This window comes from Dasypus novemcinctus, chromosome 20 (genome assembly GCF_030445035.2).
Source record: "Dasypus novemcinctus isolate mDasNov1 chromosome 20, mDasNov1.1.hap2, whole genome shotgun sequence".
NCBI lineage: Eukaryota > Metazoa > Chordata > Mammalia > Cingulata > Dasypodidae > Dasypus > Dasypus novemcinctus.
The window spans coordinates 14,395,550-14,417,972 of NC_080692.1; the positions used below are offsets into that span (position 1 = coordinate 14,395,550).

The 22,423-nt window shown below is 50.9% G+C and overlaps 1 protein-coding gene across 18 annotated transcripts in view; it reads right to left on the reverse strand.

The window, feature by feature from the left end:
* PFKFB3 (6-phosphofructo-2-kinase/fructose-2,6-biphosphatase 3) overlaps window positions 1-22,423 on the reverse strand; it is a 376,565-nt gene that overhangs the window by 295,814 nt on the left and 58,328 nt on the right. For 5 of the 18 annotated variants that reach the window (XR_011646627.1, XM_071210078.1, XM_071210077.1 and 2 more), the window contains exon 1: window positions 2,900-3,339. The exons of 7 other annotated variants lie outside the window; for them this stretch is intronic. Coding sequence is in view for 6 of the 11 variants with exons in the window: in XM_071210078.1 (XP_071066179.1) it covers window positions 2,900-2,975 (76 nt within the window). In the remaining 5 variants the exon portion in view is untranslated. Of the gene's footprint in view, window positions 1-1,997; window positions 2,631-2,899; window positions 3,389-22,423 lie in introns of those variants that run through there. 6 more of the 18 variants (XM_071210083.1, XM_058282443.2, XM_058282442.2 and 3 more) reach the window with 6 other exon arrangements.

The following is a 22,423-nucleotide window of genomic DNA, read 5'->3' on the forward strand; positions in this document are numbered from 1 at the left end:
CCTCAGTGTCTATTCTAAATCCTTAAGCAAAGGTAAGTTAGCAGTTTGTCTTATCCCAAAGTTTTGTTTTTGTTTTTGTTTTTAATTTTTGGTGCTGTAAGATGTCTCTCTACTTGCTGTTTAGCAAAACCCTGCACCGGCCACTATCAACACCATCTCTCTCTCATTTATGATTCGATGATTGATGATTTTATATCTAATGCCTACTAAGTACCAGCCCTTATCTCAGGACCCACCACTTTGTATGGAATCCATCACAATAATGTAACCTATTTTACAGAAGAGGAAACTGAGGTACTGAGCAGCTCAATAACTCACCCGGCTAAGTAGGGACTCGAATGCAGAGGCTTCTCAATTTTTAGTGGTGATAATCATAAAGGGCAGCCAGCTCTTGCCCAGTCAATAATATAACTTCCCTGTCAATTAAGCACTGATTCACAAATCCAGTAAAGTCTCCCCAAGTCATGAAGGAAACTGCAGGTTTTTAAGGAACATTTACCAGAATGTTGGTGTAGCAACAACAGGACACCTAATTCACATGCTTCTGCGGGAGAAATAGCAACATAGCCAGTCTCGGGCTTTCTGCTGTTTTCTTGTTCTTAGTATATGAACCACTTTATTAATAACTTTGGTTAATAAAGCTCAGAGGAACTTGCAGGAGATGCCCAAATAGGAAACCACTTATAAGGAGGGTAACAGGTTGAGAAAGAAGAAAACCACACCCAGTGATCAAATGCTTTCAGAGAAGGAAGGAAACAGGAAAGATGTCAAGAAAAAAAAAATCCTCTTTTCTCTATTCCAGTGAGACAGATGTGGATAAAACAATATACCACTACATCAAACAAAAGACATGTAATAAATAGCCAGGCTGTGCATACATCTATAGGAATCAATGTGCTCGAGACTGCAGTCCAGAACTGCACACAGGGGGGTCCAAGGCTGGGGGAGGACAGGGGACTTAAACCACCAGCTAAAAGCTGCGCCCCCACCCCACCCCACGTGCACAATGGCGCTGACAGGGATTTTCAGGCAAATGGCTCAAGTGCGTGAGAGACGTGCAGGCTGGTGGAGCCTAATGGATGCGTTTCTAAAGCCTGGAGCAAAAGAGCATCTCGCGCACTTGCTGCCTCTGAAAGTCACACCGCTGAGCTCATGCCAGCCGCTCTCTGTGCCCTCTGCAGAAACTGAGAATGCGCCATTCCTCCCAGACCCTGCCCTCACGCCATGACCCCTTCCGGGGACAACTGTGTGTGTGTGCACATACAAAGGACACATAAATAAAAAGCAACCTACATTTGGAGGACCATTTACAGTTTGCAAGACCATTTACAGTTTGCAAGTGAATTCAGACTTGCCAATACTAGTTGTGCTTTCTAAACAAGATTAGCTTTCCTCAAACACGGAATGGGAAGAGGGTTGTTTCTGCAGCTTGCCTTTGCTAAATCCCCCTCTGGGTTTAAGGGGTTTACATTCCACACCACCATCAGGTTTAACAGGAACACGACCAGACCTTGACCAGCCCCGGTGCAGTTAAGCGGTTTAAGAGCATATCTGAAAGGGCTGGGGAACAAGAAACAATTTCCAGATCTGCACAGCCCCCAACCCTGCTATTCTGACAAGAAAGGAAATTTTTCCTGGAGAACGCTCCTTCTGTGGAGGAAGCCCCCGCCCCCCACAAAACCCTCACTGCCAGCAGAAGGGACAAGCTGGTGGGGGTGCCCACCCCAAGTGCAAGGAGCGCCTCGCGGAGTCCCCACCGCAACGCCCCGGCGAGCGTGCGCACCAGAGCAGGTGCGGCCGGGGGCGGGCGCGGGGCCGTCACGCCCGCAGAGTGGCCAGGGCCGCGGTGGCCCCAGGGGAAGCCAGCAGCCCGGGCGCCACGAGTGCCCAGCACTGCGGACCGCAGGAGCCCAGTGAAGCCATCGGGCTCTCAGACAAGCGCGGGACCGGGCAGCACGGCCCTGCTCGGCCGCAAACCTCGCTCCGGCACGGTTTACCTGGAAGAGGCGGCGTCCGCCTTCAAGTCATGCTACCCGCACTTGTTTTAGGGGCGGTGCTTTCCGTAGCTAGGGATGGCTCCCGAGAGAAAACTTTCCAAAGAATTTGTGGTAGATGACTGGCAGGGCAGGAGGTGGGCAGCCGGCAAATGAAACGTGCTGTGTGGAGCTCCAACTCTGCAGTCGCGAATCGACTGACCCGCCCCAAAAAAGGGGGGAAAAGCTTAGTTCCAGGTGGCTCTCCGATCGTCGTCTCCCCCCCGCCCTCCGCACCTACGCCCCCAAGCTAAGAGATTGGAGAAGAGGAATGTATGCAGATAGAGTGGAGGGAGAGATCGGCGATAGGAAGCGAGGAGAGAAGACAGGAGGAGAGCGAGATACCAGAGGCGGCGCGCGGCGCAGAGCCGCGGGTCACGAGAGGCGCCCGCAGAGGATGCTCGCCGCGGGGAGCCTGCGGGCTCTCCTTTACAAGTTTCCCCAGGTCCGAGGCTCTCGGGGGTTCCCTGTGCGTCGCACCCCAACATTTTCGGCGCGGGGGCCGGCCGCGATCGCCATTTCTGGGGTTCCCTCTTTTGCTTTCGGCGAGAGCAAAGCCGAGCCTCCCTGCCAACCTGAGCCTCAACAGAGACGCCCGGCCCCGCGGCCACAGCGCCACCCCCCCGCCGGCCTGGGGCGGCCCCCGGCCCCGCGCCCGAGGCCGAGCCGGTCCCACCCTCGGCAAGCCCCCGCCGCACCGTCCCCCGGCCGCTCGGCGAGTCCGGGGCGGGGACCGCCCCGCACAGCGCGCGCCGGCGGCAGGAGCCGCACAAAAGCGCCTCCGCGGCGCCGGCCACACAATGGCCCTCGCTCTGCACGCGGCGCGCCCGCCCCTGCCACCGGGCCCAGGGCGCATCTGTACTCACTTCTGGGCAACGAGGGGCGGTGGTCGATAGGAATCCATATCTTCTGCACCCGGCTCTGGGTCAGCTCCAAGGGCATCTTCACAGCCTAGTTTTCGGGCGACCCTCCAACCCTCCAGGAGTATTCAAATTTGGGGAAGAGAGCGGCCCGGCGACCTCAGGAAACAAAGAAGAGGGGATGCCTGCGTGGGCGCACGGCCCCGGGGCGACTCCCTGAACGCTGCTTTTTTGGAAAAGTGCTTTGTGTCAAGTAATTAACGCTGGCAAATCGTGTGCGGCTCCGCCACGCCAGCCGCTGCGAGAGGGGCGGGCATCAAGGGGTGGCACGTGCAGCAGGGATGCGAAGGCGGCGTGACAGCCGATGTCGCTCTTCCGGCCAGACGTGCGCCCGCGGCAAGACGACCGCGCCTCCCAGCGCCGGGCTCCCTCTCCGGCTCTGCGAGGATGGCCCGCGCACCACGGGTACTTTTAAGAGTTCAAGCCCACACCGACGCACACGTCAGCCCCGGGGGCGGCGACACATTCTTGGATCCCAGCCCCTTTTCTCGTGGGGGATGGGGAGCCAGGAGGTGGCCCTCTGGTGCCGCCTGCAGGGCCGCGGAAACAGCACTCCCTGCTCCTGCAGCCCCGACCCAGGCCAGACCAGCCCCGCGCCCCCACCTGGGATAATGCACCCAGATTCCTCTAGCTCAGGGGTTCTTAACCTTTTTTGTTCCATGGACCCCTTGCCAGTCAGCTGAAATGAATATTATTGTAATTTATTTATTGCATACATTCATAAGTGAAGGAAATGCTACTAGATTTCTCTGGTCAGAGAAAATAAAGTTGATTTTTAATTTTTGACTCAAGCTCACAGACCCCCTGAAATCTCTGGTACATGGACCCCTGGTTAAGAGTCCCTGCTCTAGGTTTTTGGCTTTATTACATAAAAGAATTTAAGAACATGCTGGTTTAGTTAGGCCAGTAGTTCATTAAGGAAAATGGGAGAACAGAAATGGGGGGAAATAACAGATTACACATCACCAGATGTAGGTGTGGGCTGCTCCAGGCAGAGAGCAAACTTTGGCTGCTGTGGTTACTTTTTAAGCTATTAATTATTCCTCTGATTGATCAGCCCACCCATCAGTTCCCCAGGGCGCCCTGTGATGAGACTGGATATCCGCAGCTTTCCCAGGACCCCCAAAGAAATCTAATTTCCAATGGGGCTCTTATGGCCGTGTTCTCTCAGCAGCCTTCTGGTGGGGTCTTTCCCTCAGGGGGATTCCAAGTGGGGTTCCATGGCCACGTGTTTCCACCACGTTTTAGTCTTCCCATTTCCTAAACCAGCGGGTCTCACTTTCCCTACCCTCCCATCCCGTGTCAGCACCCGGACCCCAGGTCTGAGAGGCCTCGGGGCACCTGGTACCCGGCGGCAAAAGCCGCGGAGGCTGGACCCCAATGCGAGAAGCAGGGTTTTTACACCCACCGTGTAAAATATTCTTCTTTACAAGAGTAAAAGAGTAAATAAAATTAGGGGACCCGCAATTCACGACCTGACCATAAGCCCAGGAGTTACTTATTCGGAGACATTCATAACATTTACCTAACACAACCCTAAACCTTTCCCTCACCAATTTGGAGGGGGGGGGGGCCTAATTTTCCATTCCTCGCAGGTTTGCGTCCGTGGGAGACATAAGATGTGTGGCCGTCCTTCAAGATGGGGGGGACGCTTTGGGCGGGGTCCCACCGCCTACAAGGGCATCGCCCGCTAAGCGGGGCCACCTGCGCGAGGACAGGGGCGCGGCGCTGCAGAGAAGCACTTAAGTGGCGATTGGAAGGAAGAAAGGCGGCGCCTGAAACCCTAGGAAGAGCATGAGCAGCGGCTGCCACACGTCGCTCACGTCCCACATGCACTCCGCTGGGAGGGCGCCTTCTCCTGGCAGCCGCGCCCCTGCCGCGGCGCGGGGAGGCGGCGGCGGCAGCTGCTCCCCAGCCTGCTCGGCCGCCCCGCCTCCCTCTCTCCTCCCGCGCCGAGCGTCGCCCACCCAGGGGGTGCCCCTGCCTCCACCCCACCCCCTGCCCCCAGCTTCGGGCACCCTGCCCCGCGCCGCCCTCCCCGGAGTCCCTGCTCTCCGGCAGCTTTTGCTGACTGTCTGGTTTCGAGCTCACGGACAGCTGTTCAGAAATCCGAGTGCATTGCATTTGAACTTGTTTTTCTGCAGTTAGGGCAAATGCCAGACAGGACACCCTATAATGTCCAAGGGAAAAAGAGTCCCACTCCACTCCTGAAATAAGAGTGGACTGATTAAGAAAGAAACAGCAAGTCCGGACCGCCGGAACTCCAAGGAAAAGTTCCTGCAGGTGGGGTCGGCTGAGGTCGCTGCTGGAGCGAGCCTCTACCCCCTACCACCTAACACACGAGCCTCTGTGTAATAACTGGTGGGCCTGCCTCACTGCTACTTCCAGCCAGGATTCTTTGCCCACACTTCCAGAAAAGGCCAGTGGACCCGGAGGCAGCCCTTCCTCCCTCTTGCCAACAACTGCGGCTGGTTTCAGCTGAGGCAGTGGGGGCGCCCCAGGAGAGGCACATCTTTAATCTCCTGACCTAGATTACTTGTCTGACTAGGGGCCAGGTTTCAAGGCCAGAGACAGTTTATGTTCCTCAGGGATCCCAGCTACAGAATAGCACCCTGGGCAGCCACAGCTTCAGAGCAAAGACGAGATTCTTCCCGTCTCACCTCCTGCACCAGATGTGGATGCAGGCAAAGCGCAAGTCAGTTTAATCCCCCACGCCATCCCGACTTCTGACAGTGCAGTGGGAATTGGGAATGAGTGGATAACAAGAATGAATTCACACTTGGTTTTAAAAAAGTCATTCAAAAAATAAAAACAACATTAATTTATATATGTATTTTATATAGATGCAGTATATATATAGGCCTTGCATTTCTTTCTACATTCAACAAGTATTCGTAGAGAACAGCTGTACCAGAGGCTAAGTGGCAAATAAAGCATGGGCCTTGTCAGATTTATAAATCTGAATTGAATTGCAGTGTCTCTCCTCTGGCCCCCAACATATACTCGGACACTCCTTCCCTTAAAAATGATGAAACTGAGGCTCAGAGTACAAGATGTTCAGTTAGTCTGGTCGTCTTTCAAGTTTCTCCCAATTAAATCACATTCCAACTGGAGTGCTCAATCTCCTTCCCAACAGCGATGCCAACAGCACAATTTCATGTCCAAGTGGTTTATTTAGACAGCCACCTCTAAGTGACACAGTGCTCACTTACATTGAGGGCATCAGAATAAGGATCATCTTCAGAAACTATTACCAAGATTAAGAACGACACACTTGCAAATGGCCCTACGATATAAAAGCACTTCTTACCGTGTGGGAAGAGTGCCAGCTTCTGCTCAGGAGTCACCCTCCCAGAGCCACCCACACCTCGTGATCCAGAAAAGGCATGGGGTAGCTATTGCTGTAAAGTCAAGAAAAGGAACAAATGGTTTTATGAGATGCAACAGTCAGCATTAAAAAAGAACTCTGCTGGAAATGCGATTGCCACTGCTGCCACGCTCGGGTTCCCCTGTTACATCCGACTCAGGCTGTGCACTCTGGAGAAGTCAGCCGGGAAGCTGAGCCACAGCCACGGCTTTTAAGGACACCGGAAAGGTGCGCGCAGGGCCACTGGTGGCAAGTCACAGCATTAGTATCACCCAAACCAGCTCCAACAGTCTCTGGAGGAGACTGGATTAGAGGCACAAAGGGAAAAGAATCTCGCCGGGAAGAGACGGGTTCCCTGCAGAGACCCTGAGGATCACTCCAAGGAAAACTCTTAGTGCAGAAGCTTCTGAGACTTGGGATTGAGATGAGAACTTGGGGTTCAGATGAGAACCCCGCAGTGACTCACTTCGCCATCAGTCCTGAGCCAGTCCTGAGCCCGGAGTAGAAGTCACCACTGCAATACTAAAGTCTACTCATGGAGAGGGTGCTTTGAGCCTTTTGTTTATTTCTCAATGGTTTCAAGATGCACTAATTCATTAGTAAAGAGAAAAGAGAAGAGGAAATACTCCAATGCCTTGATCATTATTCCAATTATTATATTAAATAAATCTCAAGTTTCTATTGTAAAGAAACACATTTTTACAGAATGGCCTGCAAGAGGCATAATGTGACATTTCTAGGTGCTCTAGAGCACAGCTGTCCTATAGGAGCCATAGATGGAACTTAAAATCTTCTAGGAATGCAAAGAAACGAGGGAAACTGATTTTAACAGCGTAGGTTATTTGGCCTAGTGTATCCAAAATATTATCATTGTAATATGTTATAAAAAATTGAGATATTTTACATTCTATTTTGTACACTGAATCTCAAAAAATCTGGTGTATATTTAGACTAATCTCTCAATTTGGACGACCCACATTTCAAGTGATCAAGAACCATGTGTGGCTGGTAGATCATGTGCTGGATATGAAGCTCTGGAGTCTGAAAATTTTCACGCCTGATTTAAAAATAAATGTACTTGCTGAGAGCCTAAACCTTTTTCATGCTACTGGAAGACCTGTGTGGCACCAGCACAGGGGCGGTGGCAGGAGGGGGGAAGGAGGAGGAGGGGAAGACACATTTGTACAGCGAAATGGTGATTACTAAAGCATGCACAGCCTTCCTGGGTGATCGTCAAGGGTGTCACCATACTCTAAATAACAAACAGGAACTCCTAATAGAACATCACGCTTCAAGAAATCCTAATTCATTCATTCATTCTACCAATATCCAATGAGCGCTTTTTAGGGGCCTATCACAGTGCCTATATAGCAAAGGAACAAAAATTCAAATCTCGTGGACTTTATATTCTAGAGGGGGGGAGACGATGACAACCAAACAAAAACTAAACAGGGGAAGCAGACTTGGCCCAGTGGTTAGGAGGTCCGTCTACCACATGGGAGGTCTGCGGTTCAAACCCTGGGCCTCCTTGACCCTTGTGGAGCTGGCCCATGCGCAATGCTGATGGGTGCAAGGAGTGCCATACCACTCAGGGGTGTCCCCCGCGTAGGGGAGCCCCACGCGCAAGGAGTGCGCTCCGAGAGCCGTCCAGCGCGAAAGAAAGTGCAGCCTGCCCAGGAATGGCACCACATACACGGAGTGCTGACACAGCAAGATGACGCAACAACAACAAAAAAAGAAACACAGATTCCCGTGCCGCTGACAACAACAGAAGTAGACAAAAAAAGAACACGCAGCAAATGGACACAGAGAACAGACAACTGGGGTGGAGAGGAGGGGAGAGAAATAAATAAAAATGAATCTTAAAAAAAAAACAACTAAATAGTGTTTCAGATGCTACTCTGTGATACAGAGTAAAATAAAGCAGGCTGGGAAGTTCAGGAGCACTGGAGGAATGGAGAAGGGAGGGGTCTTTTATACAAGGAGCCCAGGGATGACCTCTCCAAAAGTGACATTTGAGCAGAGAGCCAAAGAGAAGAGAGGGAACCAGCTGTCCGGATGTGGGGGCAGAGGGGCAAAGGCCCTGAGGCAGGATCCTGATGGGGTGATCCAAGCAAGAAGCAGAGGGGGGCAGAACAAGAGAGGGCTGGAGGGCAGAGGCGGGCGGGAGGGGGCTAGAGCATGCAGCACCCTGTCGGTCACTGCAAGACGGGCTCAAATCCAGATGGGCGCATATCCGGAGGAAGAGAGAGAGCCACCAGAAGGCTCTAAGAGTAAGGAGCAAGGCAGCGCAAGTCCATCGGGCGGGGAGGGGCCTTTTGAGGCTCAAGGATGCAGCCATACCAAGGGCCTAGAACAAGGTCCCGTCACCGGAGGCACTTGGTGATACCGATCAGCTGAGTAAGTGTTTTCTTTTAAAAGGGAGGCCTTGTATATGAGCATGGGTGTTCACAGCAGCATTATTCACTATAACTAAAAGGTGGAATCACCCTCTAGTGTCCAACAGATGAATGAATAAATAAAATGCGGTGTACACACACAATGGAATATTATTCCGCCATCAAAAGGAATGAAATTCTGACAAATGCTACAACCTGGATAAATCATCCCGGACGACATTAGGCTGAGTGAAAGAAGCCAGGCATAGAAGGTCACATATGGTGTGATCTCATTTACATGAAATGTCCAGAATAGGTAAATCCACACAGAAGAGAGCAGGGATTGCCAGGGCCTGGGGGAGGGGAGAATGATGGAGTAACTGTTTAGCGGGTGTGACCTTTCCTTTGTGGGTGGTGAAAATGCTTGGGAATTAGACAGAGGTGGTAGCTGCACAGCATTGTGAATGTGCTAAATCCACTGAATTCGCTGATTTTAAGTTATGTGACTTTCACCTCAATTTTTAAAAAGTTAAGTGGCATCTGCTTGCTGTGTTAAGAACAGGCAACATGCAGGCAATGATCTTCCAGCCCTGAAATAAACAAAAGGTTAAGAATCACCGAACTGGATTTCTAAGGAAGCGGAGGTGACGAAGCGCGGAGTATCCCAGCTAGGATTCACACAATTTGGCTCTCAACTTCTCTTCCTGGGAAGCGGATTTGGCTTAATGTACGCCTACCACATGGGAGGTCCAGGGTTCAAACCCAGGGCCTCCTTGACCCGTGTGGAGCTGTCCCAGGTGCAGTGCTGATGCACGCAAGGAGCGCCATGCCACGCAGGGGTGTCCCTGTGTAGGGGAGCCCCACGCACAAGGAGTGCGCCCCATAAGGAAAGCCGCCCAGCGCGAAGGGAAGTGCAGCCTGCCCAGGAATGGCACTGCCCACACGGAAAGCTGACACAACAAGAGGACGCAACAAAAGAGACACAGATTCCGGGTGCCGCTGACAAGAATACAAGAGGACGCAGAAGAACACACAGTGAATGGACACAGAAATAGACACAGAGAGCAGACAACGGGGGGTAGGGGATGACAGGGAGAGAAATAAATAAAAAATAAATCTTTGAAAAAATATTTCTCTTCCACTCCCCCTCTCCTGAAGACAGCACTTATCCTTACAAAACTAAAAGAGGAGAGAGAACCAGAAAGCTTTATTCTGGAAAACTCACAAAGCCTTCAAAGGAAGTGGTGGGGTGAGATAAGAAAGCTTTAGCAGGAAGGTGGGGCCCACACCAAGATATATTAAGTAGTAAGGAGATCTCATATCTTTAAAGAAAAAAAAAATCACCTTCTGAAGCAAGAATAAATTTATGAATAATTTATTGAGAAACGGGTATAGCAGGCTACCCCGGCTCTGCGATAGACTTTACCACAGTAATGCACGTTCTCCATTCTCTATTCTGTCATGCAAGCAGCCTTCCAACAACTATGCACCTCCTCCGACAGAGGGAGAATCCACAGGTCTGAATATTCTGACTGGCAGCTGTGATCCTCCTGGAAATGGATCAAATTGGCATTCTGGTTTCCCTCTCATTCCCTTACCAGTGTGCTTTGCATTTCAGTCCCCTAAGCTTGACCATCTCGGGGTGCACTGCCAAGCTCCAGCTTCTAAAGAGCGCAACCTAAGGGCCAGGCCGTGAGCCGCAGAGACCCTACATGGAGGGGTCAGGCACCCAGGAGGTGTGGCGAGCAGCCGGCCTGGTCTCTCTGTGACATCTCCATCTTGCTCCTTTTCACTGTAAGCCATGGAAATACACCAGGACACATCTGTGGCTTTGTTGCTTGACAGCAAAGGTTCTCAAGGACAGTGTTTTATAGATACAGAAACAAAACATAGATGCCTCAACTGCAGAAAAATCCAGAAGACTCATAAACTAATATCACAGCTCTGGGCAAGCTCTGTTAAAAGGTAAGAAAGAAACCATGGCTACCACTAATCCCTGAGTCACTCCCACATGTCCTGTCGAAGGGTTTTCTATGACCGTTATGAGACTCACTCCCAGATCAAGGATTGACAAGAAACAGAAGGAGAAAATCCACCTCTGCTAAGAGGAAAAGACCACCCAAGCACATCACGAGATAATGTGACGCAGATCTGTGCCAAGGGGAAATGGCAGAAGAACCCTGGCGTTTCTGTTTTGACAGGTGTGGTGGATTGAACTGTGGACCCCAGTTTGGGCATGCTCTTGTTCTCGTAGGTGAGGGAGGACACATTGTGAATAAGATATCTTTTAAGTTCTGGGCTTTGATCCAGAGACTACTGGAATCTTATAAGCAGGGTGAAAGTCAGACAGGCAGAAGCTAAGGAGAGCAGCCAGAAGCTGGAAGTCACTGGAACCCAGAGGAGAAAGGAGAAGGCGCTGCCATGTGCACTGCCTTGGGAAAGAAAATCCAAGGGCCAGGGATCTCCGCAGCCAGCCCCAGAATGCCCATCTCTGGAGAGAAAGCATCGCCTTGCTGACGCCTTGATTTGGACTTCTAGCCTCAAAACCATGCACCAACAAATTCCCGCTGTTGAATCCACACCGCTTTATGGTATTTGTTTTAGCAGCCGAGAAACTAAAGCAATAGGTAGGGCTGTTTCCTCGCCGGTAAGAAGAGCTACCACGCAGCCTCCCGTCATGGTGGGTAAAGAGGCCAGACCACTGCCAAGGAGAGTGCACACCCAAGTGAACAGCGAAAAAGCCGCCCGAGGCTCCAACAGCTGAGCCCTTGGCTGCCCCAAGGCAAGCTCACAGCAAAGCAAATGAGGAAAGACGCCAGCCCCAGCACGGTCCCATCCCAAAGGCTGAGCTTTGAGCCCACACCCAGCCACGTTCCACCGCGTTTGGGGCTGGTACACATGCTCCTCGCTTGGCCCTCCTGTCCCATCCACCCCCCAGTGCCAGTCACCTGTTTATGTAAAAGGTGCAGGAGGGCGAGATAAGAGGCAGTTGAGGGAAGCGGACTTGGCCCAGTGGTCAGGGCGTCCGTCTACCACATGGGAGGTCCGCGGTTCAAATTCCGGGCCTCCTTGACCCGTGTGGAGCTGGCCCATGCACAGTGCTGATGCGCGCAAGGAGTGCCCTGCCACGCAGGGGTGCCCCCCGCGTAGGGGAGCCCCACATGCAAGGAGTGCGCCCCGTAAGGAGAGCCGCCCAGCGCGAAAGAAAGTGCAGCCTGCCCAGGAATGGCACCACACACACGGAGAGCTGACACAACAAGATGACGCGACTAAAAGAAACACAGATTCCCATGCCGCTGACAACAACAGAAGCGGACAAAGAAGAACATGCAAATACACAGAGAACAGACAAATGGGGTGGGGTGGGGTGGGGTGGGGGGGAGAAGGGGGTAGAAATAATAAATCTAAAAAAAAAAAGGGCAGTTGATATCTGGAAAATACCTGTCAAAGTTAGGACAGGGCAGTTACTGGACAAGGAAAAGAAAGGGATAAAAAGAGGAGAAAGTAAATCCAAAAGACTTGAGAGGACTGCAAAGTGCCCCGCTGCCAGGCCCCTCAGGCACCACACAGCATGAAGGGCGAGGAAAGAGGAGAGGGAAGAGATTTAGGGCCACGAATAGATCATGTCACATTAAGCCACAGTTTCCTCAAAATGGGGACAGTGCCCGCCTAGCAGGGTATGAGAAGTTCACAGAGCTCCTGGCACACAGCAGCACTCAATGTCCGGTGGACCAGAGGACGACCTAAACCGAGCCTGGCCACTTCTGACAGAACCTGCCTCTTCCAGAGCCCTCTAAACCACTTGGTGGCCAGAAAACGGAGTGTTTCCCTGATTCCCCTTCTCCCCCCGCCCCGTTCCATCCAACTCGGGCAAGCCAAGCCCATGTCTGGAGGCTTCCTGAGGCTGTCAGGGGCTTCCCAGTGTCCACACCTCCACTCATCCCATCGCCCTTGGCAGCAGCAGGTTAGATACGGCCAAGTGACTAAGTCGGGGCTGGAGGAGGCTGTTCCAAGCTTCAAGCTGCCCCACTGGCCTTCTGCAGCGGGCAGTTGGCTCTGCTCCTGAGAGCACTTCTGAAAGAGGAGCAGGAATTGTGAGGTGCTCCTAACAACCAGCTGGCCACTCTCCTGCCCGTGGAGCCACAGAACTAGAAGGGTGCATGGACGTCTGCTGGGCCACCACCCCACTCAGTCTAACCACCCTCACGTGCAGCCTCCGCCAGAACTGCTGGCTCCAGGCCGTTTGCCCGGTTATCAGATGGTGCTACTGGATAGGAAGACATGTCTTACACAGAGCCAAATTCATCTTCCTGTGACTTTCCCTGACCGGGGCTCATTCTGTCCGCTGGACAGAACGTGCCTTCTTCCAACAACAGATGCTCATCCTCCACTCGGAGGCAGCTATCATGTTCCCATTAGAACATGCGCTCTTCAGGCTAAGGAGCCCAGTTCAGGACTTGAAAAGAGCAGTAACACAGGATTCAATGAGCCGAATGGAAAGAACCAGGTTCTAGACAGTTATAAATATTGAGACTATCAGACCTTTGGTGAATCCCGAAATGAGCCAGAGATTCAAAATGGAAAGCAGTGACAGGAGACCTCCGGATAGCCTAGGTTCAGCTGCTGGGAACCACACTTGTCTGATCTACAAAGCTCATCCCGGGGGAATGGGAGAGCAGTGAGGGGTGCAGGCACCAGGCTGTGCACTGCGAGTCTGGACACCTGGATCCCGGTTCTGACCCTGTCTACACCTGTTAGAGCACTTCCCCATCTGGATCCATTTCTCTACGGGCTGACAAGGCATCTGAGCCACAGCCCCGATGGTCTCTAAGCCTCTCTTCCATTCCATTTAGCCAGTGACTCTAATTCTGGGGTTCTTAACAGTGGGTCCGTGAGCTTGAATTAAGATTAGAAAAACACATTATTCTTGTGGGGATGTGTTGGTGTGGGTGTGGTACATTTATTAAATAATACACAGCATAGTGTGGACTTAGTAAGAGGTCTGTGGTTTTCACCTGACTGGCAAAGGAGTCCACAGAATAAAAAAGGTTAAGAGCCCCTGCTTTAACTGTTCTCGATGAACTATAAATCGGAAACTCATAGTAACTACTAGACTACATGCACTTACAAATGGGTTTGCATCACCAGGGCTTAGCATCATGCCAGCTGCACAGGAGGTGTTCAGTGTGGATTTAAAGAGCCTTATCTGCAGCAATTCAGCTCATCAATAAATAATTCCGAATGCTGACTCACATGGTGACCGGAAGCAGCCTCCGTAAATCCCCTGGGAACCACAGGGCCCTGGGAGGGGTACAGACAGATGACCACTCGCTGGGCCAGGGGGTGGCCCCTTTGTGACATCTACCTCAAGAGGTTGTTAGGAGGATCAAAGCAGATAGGAGCAGAAGTGCTCTTTGAAAAACTGTGTTCAACAAACACCCAAAGATTGGTGTTTCCTACACTGCCCAGGCCCATCCTGGGCAGGTGACCTGGCAGGTGACTTGGCATGATAAGCGGACGTCCCCTCATTGGGGCCACCCTGTGATTTCATCTCCTCCCCTGGCTTCGCTCAACAGATCGCCGGCATCCTCCCTCCTCTGCAGGGTGAGGCAAAGACGTGTCCAGACAGCTGAGGCTCCTGAGCCCGGGCTTTGGTGAGAACAGCCACTTTCAGCCGCCACGGCAATTCGCAGTGGGAGGCCACGGTTGAGAAAGTGGGGGGTGGGCACTGGGTTACAGGGCAGTTCCCGGGGGTGGGGTGTGCAGACAGGAGGGTGGTGCAACCCTGCAAGGAGCAAATCAGAACAGGCAGCCTTCTCTCCCATCCCCCCTCAGCTTCCTTCTCCCAGTGGAGCACGTTCTAAATAGGGAGCTGAATCAAGCCAAAAACAGATCAGGGTTTGGAAAGCGCTGCTGACGAGATGTCGTGCTGACACGTGTCATGTTCAAACTACAGAACGCGCTGTCTGTAACCGCCTACGCGGAGGACACCCCGCCAGCGAGTCCGGCTCGGTTTCGGTGACTCCTGCTAAAAGGAACTTTAACAAACTCACGTACCTACGGAGAGAGTCAGTCGCGATGTCAGGGCCATTTGGCAACCATGCCCTGCAAGGAAGGGTAAAGGGAGTGAACAGGAGATGAAGAGCAAGACTATGAGCTACAAAGGCCATGGCTCACGGGCGCGGGATGAGTGGTCTCACGCTGCGGTGCTCCCACGAGCAGAAGCCAGACTGCTGGCTGCAGGCACAGGGCGACTGCCTCCCCAGGGGACAGCCACGCACCGGCAGAGACGGGGGAGCGGGGGTGCTGCCCCCACAGGGCCCAGCAGCAGCCGATGCTGGTCTGTCAAGAATGTCGCAGCGGGGTTCCCACAACGGCGGGCAGTCACCCTGGCTGACCTGTGACCTCCCTGCCCATCGGGGACCCGGGGAGGCCCGAGACCCATCCCAGCTCTGCCTCTCACCAATGCTGGGAGTGTGCACCAGTGGCTTCCCTGCAGTGGCCTCACTGGTCCTCTTACGTCTTAAACGCGGCCCTGCGGTCTTCGCAGGTCTGGGTGTGGGGCTGCTGATCCCGCCTTCGGTCACGCATCTGCCTGACCCGGGGAGTCCAGGGGCCGAGGGGCCGATGCAGCAGGCTAAGACGTTCCTCTGGCAAGGCCCTCCCTGCTGGCACCTCAACCACGCCCTAATCCCTTCCCAGGCCAGCCTCGGAGTACGTGGGGAGCAGCGTGGCACTTCCTTAGGAGCCCGAGACCCCCCAGCTTGGAACTCCAGAGCAGGCGACCGTGGTGTCACCCATCCCAGCACCGCCTGGTGATCCTGGAGACCTTGGGGAGCCGCAGAAGTCTGACAGGAGGCTCACACCCCACACACCAAGAGTCCTGTTTCAATTCCCAATTTTAAAACAAAAAAATACAGTCTCCTTAAAGGTGCTTCCTGCGGCACCCTTAGAGGTGTGCTGCTCAGAGGCCCCTTGAGAAGAACGTCCTGATCGGCTGCAAGGGGCGCCGTTCCAGGAGCCCGGCCGCCAGGGGTGGTACACGATGGCAGCACTGGAGCTGAGGTGAGCGGCAACCGCGCAGCCCCAGGCAGTGGCCCGGCTCGGTGGGACGAGGCGCCCTGGCCGCTCGGCCCAGCACGGGACCCCCTCACAGGCAAGGCAGTGTCCCACCAAGCTATGCACAGGGGTGACGCTGCCCGAGCCACCTGCAGACAGAGGCTCTTCCTACCCATCCTGCTTCCGTCCCCCTCTCCTTTCACAGGTATCGAACCCGGAACCCTCTCCCTTTATTTTTCACAGCCTCACCCCCAATAAACCTTGTGCACTTCTAACGTCATCTTCCTGAAGGACACAGGCAATACGTTTCTTTTTTGTTTTTGTTTTTTTTTGAGAAATATTTGAATTCTTAAATTCCTATAGTCCGTGTTTAATTAATCTTGGGGCCACTTCACTACTTAGAAAATCCTAGATATGAATTAAAACATTGTAGCAAGTGAGAGGCAATTTATTTTTCATCAATTTTATCACTACATATTAATAAAGTGTACAATCCAAAGCGTACAATCCGTGGTATTGAGTATAACCACACAGCTGTGCGCTCATCACTTCAATCATTATCAGAGGATTTTCGTTATTCCAATAATAACAAATTTTTTTTTTAGGCTTAAGGAAATTATATCATTAACATATAAGTGGTAACACCAGAGGGACAATAAAAGCTCATAACTGAGTGCTCCTATGAGCCAGGCATCATTCTGGTGCTTTATATGAACCAGTTCATTTACTCATCAATGTAACAGATCCTAGTTAAAGAAATTGGGAAATACCACTGAGTGGTACAAAAAAATCTGTGGTGAAAAAAATACAACATACGTCAGAATATTATATTGGTTATTTCTGAGTAAATGGAGTCATGAGTGACTTTTAAAACTCCTGTATTTTCCAACACATTTCCCCAGAAAACAAAATAATCTAAAACCCGTTTGAGAGCCCTCCAGTGTGTATCGAGCAGGCACGTGCGGAGGTCAGGGTGCTGATGAGGGCACACCTGGTAGTCCGCTGGCTTGTGGCTCAGATGGACGTCACTGTGATGGATCCAGCAATTATACAGTGTTGTGGCTTGGAATTACGTACCCCGGAAAAACACATTCTTAATTGAAGTCAACGGAACAGAAAGAGAAAGGAGAAGCCAGGAGAGGCCACGACGTGCACGGCCCTGTGACAGGAAGTCAAAGACCGAGGATCACCGGTAGCCAGGTCCAGAGCACCATAGACTCCTGGGGAAAAGCACGGCCTCGACCACCGCTTGATTTTGGACTTCTTCTAGCCTCAAGGGAAGCGGACTTGGCCCAATGGATGGGGCGTCCACCTACCACATGGGAGGTCCCGGGTTCAGTTCCCAGTGCCTCCCAAAAAAGGGGAAGATGAGCACACAACTAACAGACACAGCAAATGCAAACAACAAGGAGGTGGGGAGAAATAAATAAATAAAATCTTAAAAAAAAAAAAAAACCCTGCTAAGTGAAATAAGGAGGGCACATAAGTACAAATACTATATGATTTTACTTTTAAATGAAATATCTAGAATTAGCAAATTTTTAGAGACAGAAAGTGACTTAAAGATTACCAGGGGATGGAAAGAAGGGGTAGGGGGCAGTTATACCTTGGTGAGTATATAGAGTGGGGAAAAAAAGGGACAAAGGATTGGAATAGGAATTACTCCAAAGAAGATTTACAAATGGCTATTATGTACATGAAAAGATGCTCAACATCATTAGCCATTAGGGAAATACTAATCACAATCACAAGGAGACATCACTCCACACTCACTAGAATGGCTATTATAATTGAAAAACAAGTGCTGGGGAGGATGCAGAGAAACTGGAGCCCTCAGACAATGTTAGTGGGAATGCAAAATGGTGCAGCTGCTGTGGCAAACAGTTTGGCAGTTCTTCAAAACCTGAAACATAGAATTATCATATGACCCAACAATTCCATTTCTAGGCATATAGCCAAAGGAATTGAAAACAGGAACTCAAACGGATACTTTTCACCATCGTTCACAGTCACATTATTCACAATAGCCAACAGATAGAAAGAAGCCAAGCTTGTATTGGCTGATGAATGGATGAACAAAATGTGGTATATACATACAGTGGAATATTATTCAGCCATAAAAAGGAATGACGTTCTGACACATGCTACAAGGTGGGGGAACCTTGAAAACATTATGCTACGTGAAATAAGCCAGAAAGAGAAGGACAAATACATGCTTTCATGTATATGAAATAACTTGAATAAATAAATGCACAGAGACCAAAAGTAGATTACAGGTTACCAGGCGCTGGGCTGGGGTGAGGGAAAAGATGGGGGAGGGAGTAATTGCTTAATGGGTGCAGTTTCTGTTCGGTGTGATAAAAAAAAATTGGCAATGGGTGGTGATTAAAGTACAATAACACGAATGTAATCACTGTCCCTGAATTGTAATTACAATTATGGTTAAAATGGCAAATTTTACGTTACATATACTGAAAGGCTCAGATGCCCAAGTTGCAGGGTTGGAAGACAGGCATCAAAAGGGGAAGAAAATTCTGAGTCTCGACAGAGCAGCACTGGGTCAGGCTGGGATAGAGGAAGGACGTGCCTAGACAGGAGTATTTTGGGTACTTCCTCCAATTTGTGAAAATGTGTTGAGTCGTATAACAGTAAAAGGAGCTTTCTTCCTAAAGGAGTCAATAACTGAGAGGCCCTTGTACATCGTTTCTGAGCTGTGAGAGCCTTGTCTGAAGCACACCTGGGCCGTGGCAGCTCTTTCCATAGTGAACCCAAGACCCAACCATCCCTTGTCCTGTTATCACCCTGGAGGGGTTCTGCAGTTTGGAGCCTAATGAGCAGCAGACCACAGCCAGTGATTCATGACTTAAAACGAGGTATCACTAGTGAATTGGGTAGTGAATGGAGGCCACAGGGACAGAGTGCACCCTGGAACGGGGGTCAGGTTCAAAGACGCTAACCTGTAGAAGAGCTGCTAAACCTGCCCTGAGATGCTTTGTAAACAGACTGCTGATGGAAGCTTGGGGTAGTTTCCAAAATCTTCCCAGAAGGATGAGGGCGACTCGGCCTCGATGATGAAATCCAGGGTGCCCCCTCACATTTCAGGTTCTTATGTGGCATGACTGGGCTTTAGAAAAAAAAAAAAAGAAATCCAGATGCGACTCCCTCCAGCAGCATCCAGAGATCAAGCGAACTGACTCTAACGGCTGTACGAAGTTCTCAAGAGGGAGCCAGCTGGTGGAAATCTCTCTAGCGTTGCTTTCTCAATCTTGGCCCTACTCAACATTTTGGGCCAGAACCTTCTTTGCTGTAAGGGGTTGGTGGTTATTCTCTGCATGGTAGGTCAACGAGCAGCATCCGGGACCTCTGTACACATGATGCCAGTAACAATCTCTCGGTTGTGACAACAGAAAAACATCTCCAGGTATTGCCAAATGTCCCTGGGGTGGCAAAGTCGCCCTGAGCCAAGAAGCACTGCTGTACAGCCTGGAATTCAGCAGATTACCAACTGAGTGGATAAGGGCCTTAGAGCGCCGAACTGACCCTGCTCCTCCAGGCCTGTGTCCCCGCTGAGAGGAACAAAGGAGAGGATTATGAAAAAGAGGTCAGAGGCCCTGGGGGCAGGTGAAGACAGGATGCAAGTGCAGGCTATAGTCCAGCCACCTGAGCATTTCTTCCACCAAATGATCCAAGAAGGCTACTCTCTACCCAATAGTTCCTCATAAAAAGTAATAACTTGGCATCCTGGCCATTTAAATCAATTTTGGGTGTCTGTGATTTGAGACCAAGACTGATTTGCTGGATAATAATAATCTGGTGGCGGGGGGGGGGGGGGGGGGGGGGGAAGAATATCTGAATTTGCAAAAACTGAATATGCAAAACTGATTGCTAAACCCAAATCATGAGATAGATGGATGGTTTCCAATCCTGGTGGCATGGAGAATCTTCCTGGGAATTTTAAAAAAAATACCAATTGTATAAATCCCATCCCAGGTCAATTAAATCAGGATTGCTGGGGTAGAGCCCAGGCTTTGCAATGTCTTTAACAGCTTCTCAGGTGGTTCTAATGTCTAACCACGGAAAGTTTCTACAGGGCACAGCTGGCCAGTTTCCACCACCTCCTAACCACAGTGCCAGCTAGGGGCCAAGCATCGGGCTGGGGCATCTGACATCGGGAGAAGTACATGGCACCTGCCTACCAGGATGTGATGCCTGGTCCGGTAAATCAGAGATCGTGGATGGGAAGTAATTGGGAAACTGAATCGTAATGGAATTTGGAGGTGTTTGGGGGAGATTCATGAGGAAACAATGAGAGTAAGTGAGGAACCTCTTGGAATTGGTTTTTCATACATGTCTGCAGCCTTTTTTTTCAGTGTGGCTTATGACAAGCCACTTAGCAGCCTTGAAAGGCTTTTTGTTTTGTTTTTGATTGAGAAGCAGAGTTAACCTTCTCCAAGGAGCCTAGATAAATTCTTAGGATACTAAATTGCTAGGTAGTTTCCAGGGAAAACTCCCTGCTGCTGCCTGCAGGGAAAAGTCCCTCAGAGGTAACCACCCCCAGTCCTCTGGCCCAGTAGAGAAAGGCGGCCCAGTGGAAGTCCACAGAGCGCCCAGCAGCAGGTCCGGGACCTGGAGATGGTTGGGTGGACACCTCTGGCTTATCCTGCACTGTGCAGGATCGAAGGTGGGGAAAGATGAGGGGAGTTAAGCGACAGTCTTAAGAGAGGTTCTAGAATTTTTAGATCCAGCCTTGGCCACCAATTTCCCTCCTACAAGTTCATTTGCACCCATGCATCAGTAGAGACAAAATGGCCAGAATGTTTCCTAAGAGTCCTCCTGGGTGTGTCTGCCACTCTCCCATGTGCTGGAAATGCCCCCATACAAAGTGGCTTCCCGTAAGTCAGCTCCTTCAATCCTCACCATGAGCCGGGGGCTGACAAGATAGGCACCTCGTAATGCTCACTCTGAAGATGAAGATGAAGAAACCAAGACTTTGAGGAGTTGGGGGACTCGTCCAAAGTCCTGGATTAGTGACTGCCAAGTTCATGGTCAAGGTCAAAGAGGGTAAAAACACCTTCCCATAAACCTGGAGGCGTGAGGGTGAAGGGGAAGCCAGGAGTTATGTTTTGGGCTTCCGGTTGTTCCCTCTGTGCTACTGACTCATAGGAAGCCCATCCCCAGAGAGCGGAGTTGATGGGAAGAGACCTATTATGGTAAGACATGGGCAAGAGATTCCACAGCCAACAACTGCACCTGCCAGGCTTTATCATGCCACATGCATTAAGTCATTTATTCTTCACCACAACTTATGAGGCTGGCATCATTTTATATCCATTTTATAGACGAGGAAACTGAAGCTGTTCACCTAAAATCAGAGCATTAAAGGGGAGAAGTGAATGTGGACGTGTCACCCAGCATTAGAGCCTTCTTCCTTATCTCCAGGCCAACACCGATAGATGAGAGGGGAGAGATTCGCTCGGAGAGGGGATAAGACCTCCCAAGAGAAACCACTCTGAGTAGTGTGTGTGAAGGCACATGGGTGTGCACACAGATGTGGGTGTGCAAATGCATGCATATGCACATGTGATTCATGTGAATCCCCAAAAGAGAAAGATTTATTTGTAAACCAATCTACTTCTCTGGGTGTGATACCCTTTGACTGCATTAAATTCAGCTGAGGGGACTTGGATTAGATTACTTGATAAGACCAATTTAGGGCTTCAGTTCACTAGTTCAGTATAGCCGTTTGATATTGTTTATGAATTCTAAAAACAGATACTAGATTATGTCTATGAAATGGTCTGGGCATGTTAGACTGGACTGGATGCAGAGGTTTCACTTTTAGTTGATTAAATAACGATTAAGGGGAAGCAGATTTGGCTCAATGGATAGAGCATCCACCTACCACATGGAAGATCCAAGGTTCAAACCCTGGGCCTCCTGACCCATGTGGAGCTGGCTCACTCACAGTGCTGATGCGCGCAAGGAGTGCCATGCCATGCAGGGGTATCCCCTGCATAGGGGAGCCCCACACACAAGGAGTGCGCCCCGTAAGGAGAGCCGCCCAGCGCGAAAAAAGCGCAGCCTGCCCAGTACTGGTGCTGCACACACAGAGAGCTGATGCAGCAAGATGACACAACAAACACAGATTCCCAGTGCCGCTGACAAGAATATAAGCAATTCTATTCATGAACTATTGTGGTTAGTAATCAAAGAAAATGTGGCATTGGTGTGGAAAAAGTGGCCAAGGTGGCTGCTGGGTGCGGGGAATGGGAGGAAGAGATGAGATGTGGAGGCGTTTTTGGGACTTGGAGTTGTCCTGGGTGGTGCTGCAGGGACAATTACCGGACATTGTAGATCCTCCCATGGCCCACTGGATGTAACATGGGAAAGTGTGGGCTCTGATGTGGACCACTGACCATGAGGTGCAGCCATGCTCAGAGATGTATTCACCAAATGCAATGGATGTGTCATGATGATGGGGGAGAGTGTTGCTGTGGGGGGAGTGGTGAGGTGGGAGGGGTGGGGGGTGCGTGGGGACCTCATATTTTTTGAATGTAATATTTTTTAATGAATTAATAAAAAATTAAAAAATTAAAAAAATATATAAGCAGACACAGAAAAACACACAGCGAATGGACAGAGAGAGCAGGCAACTGGGGGAGGGGA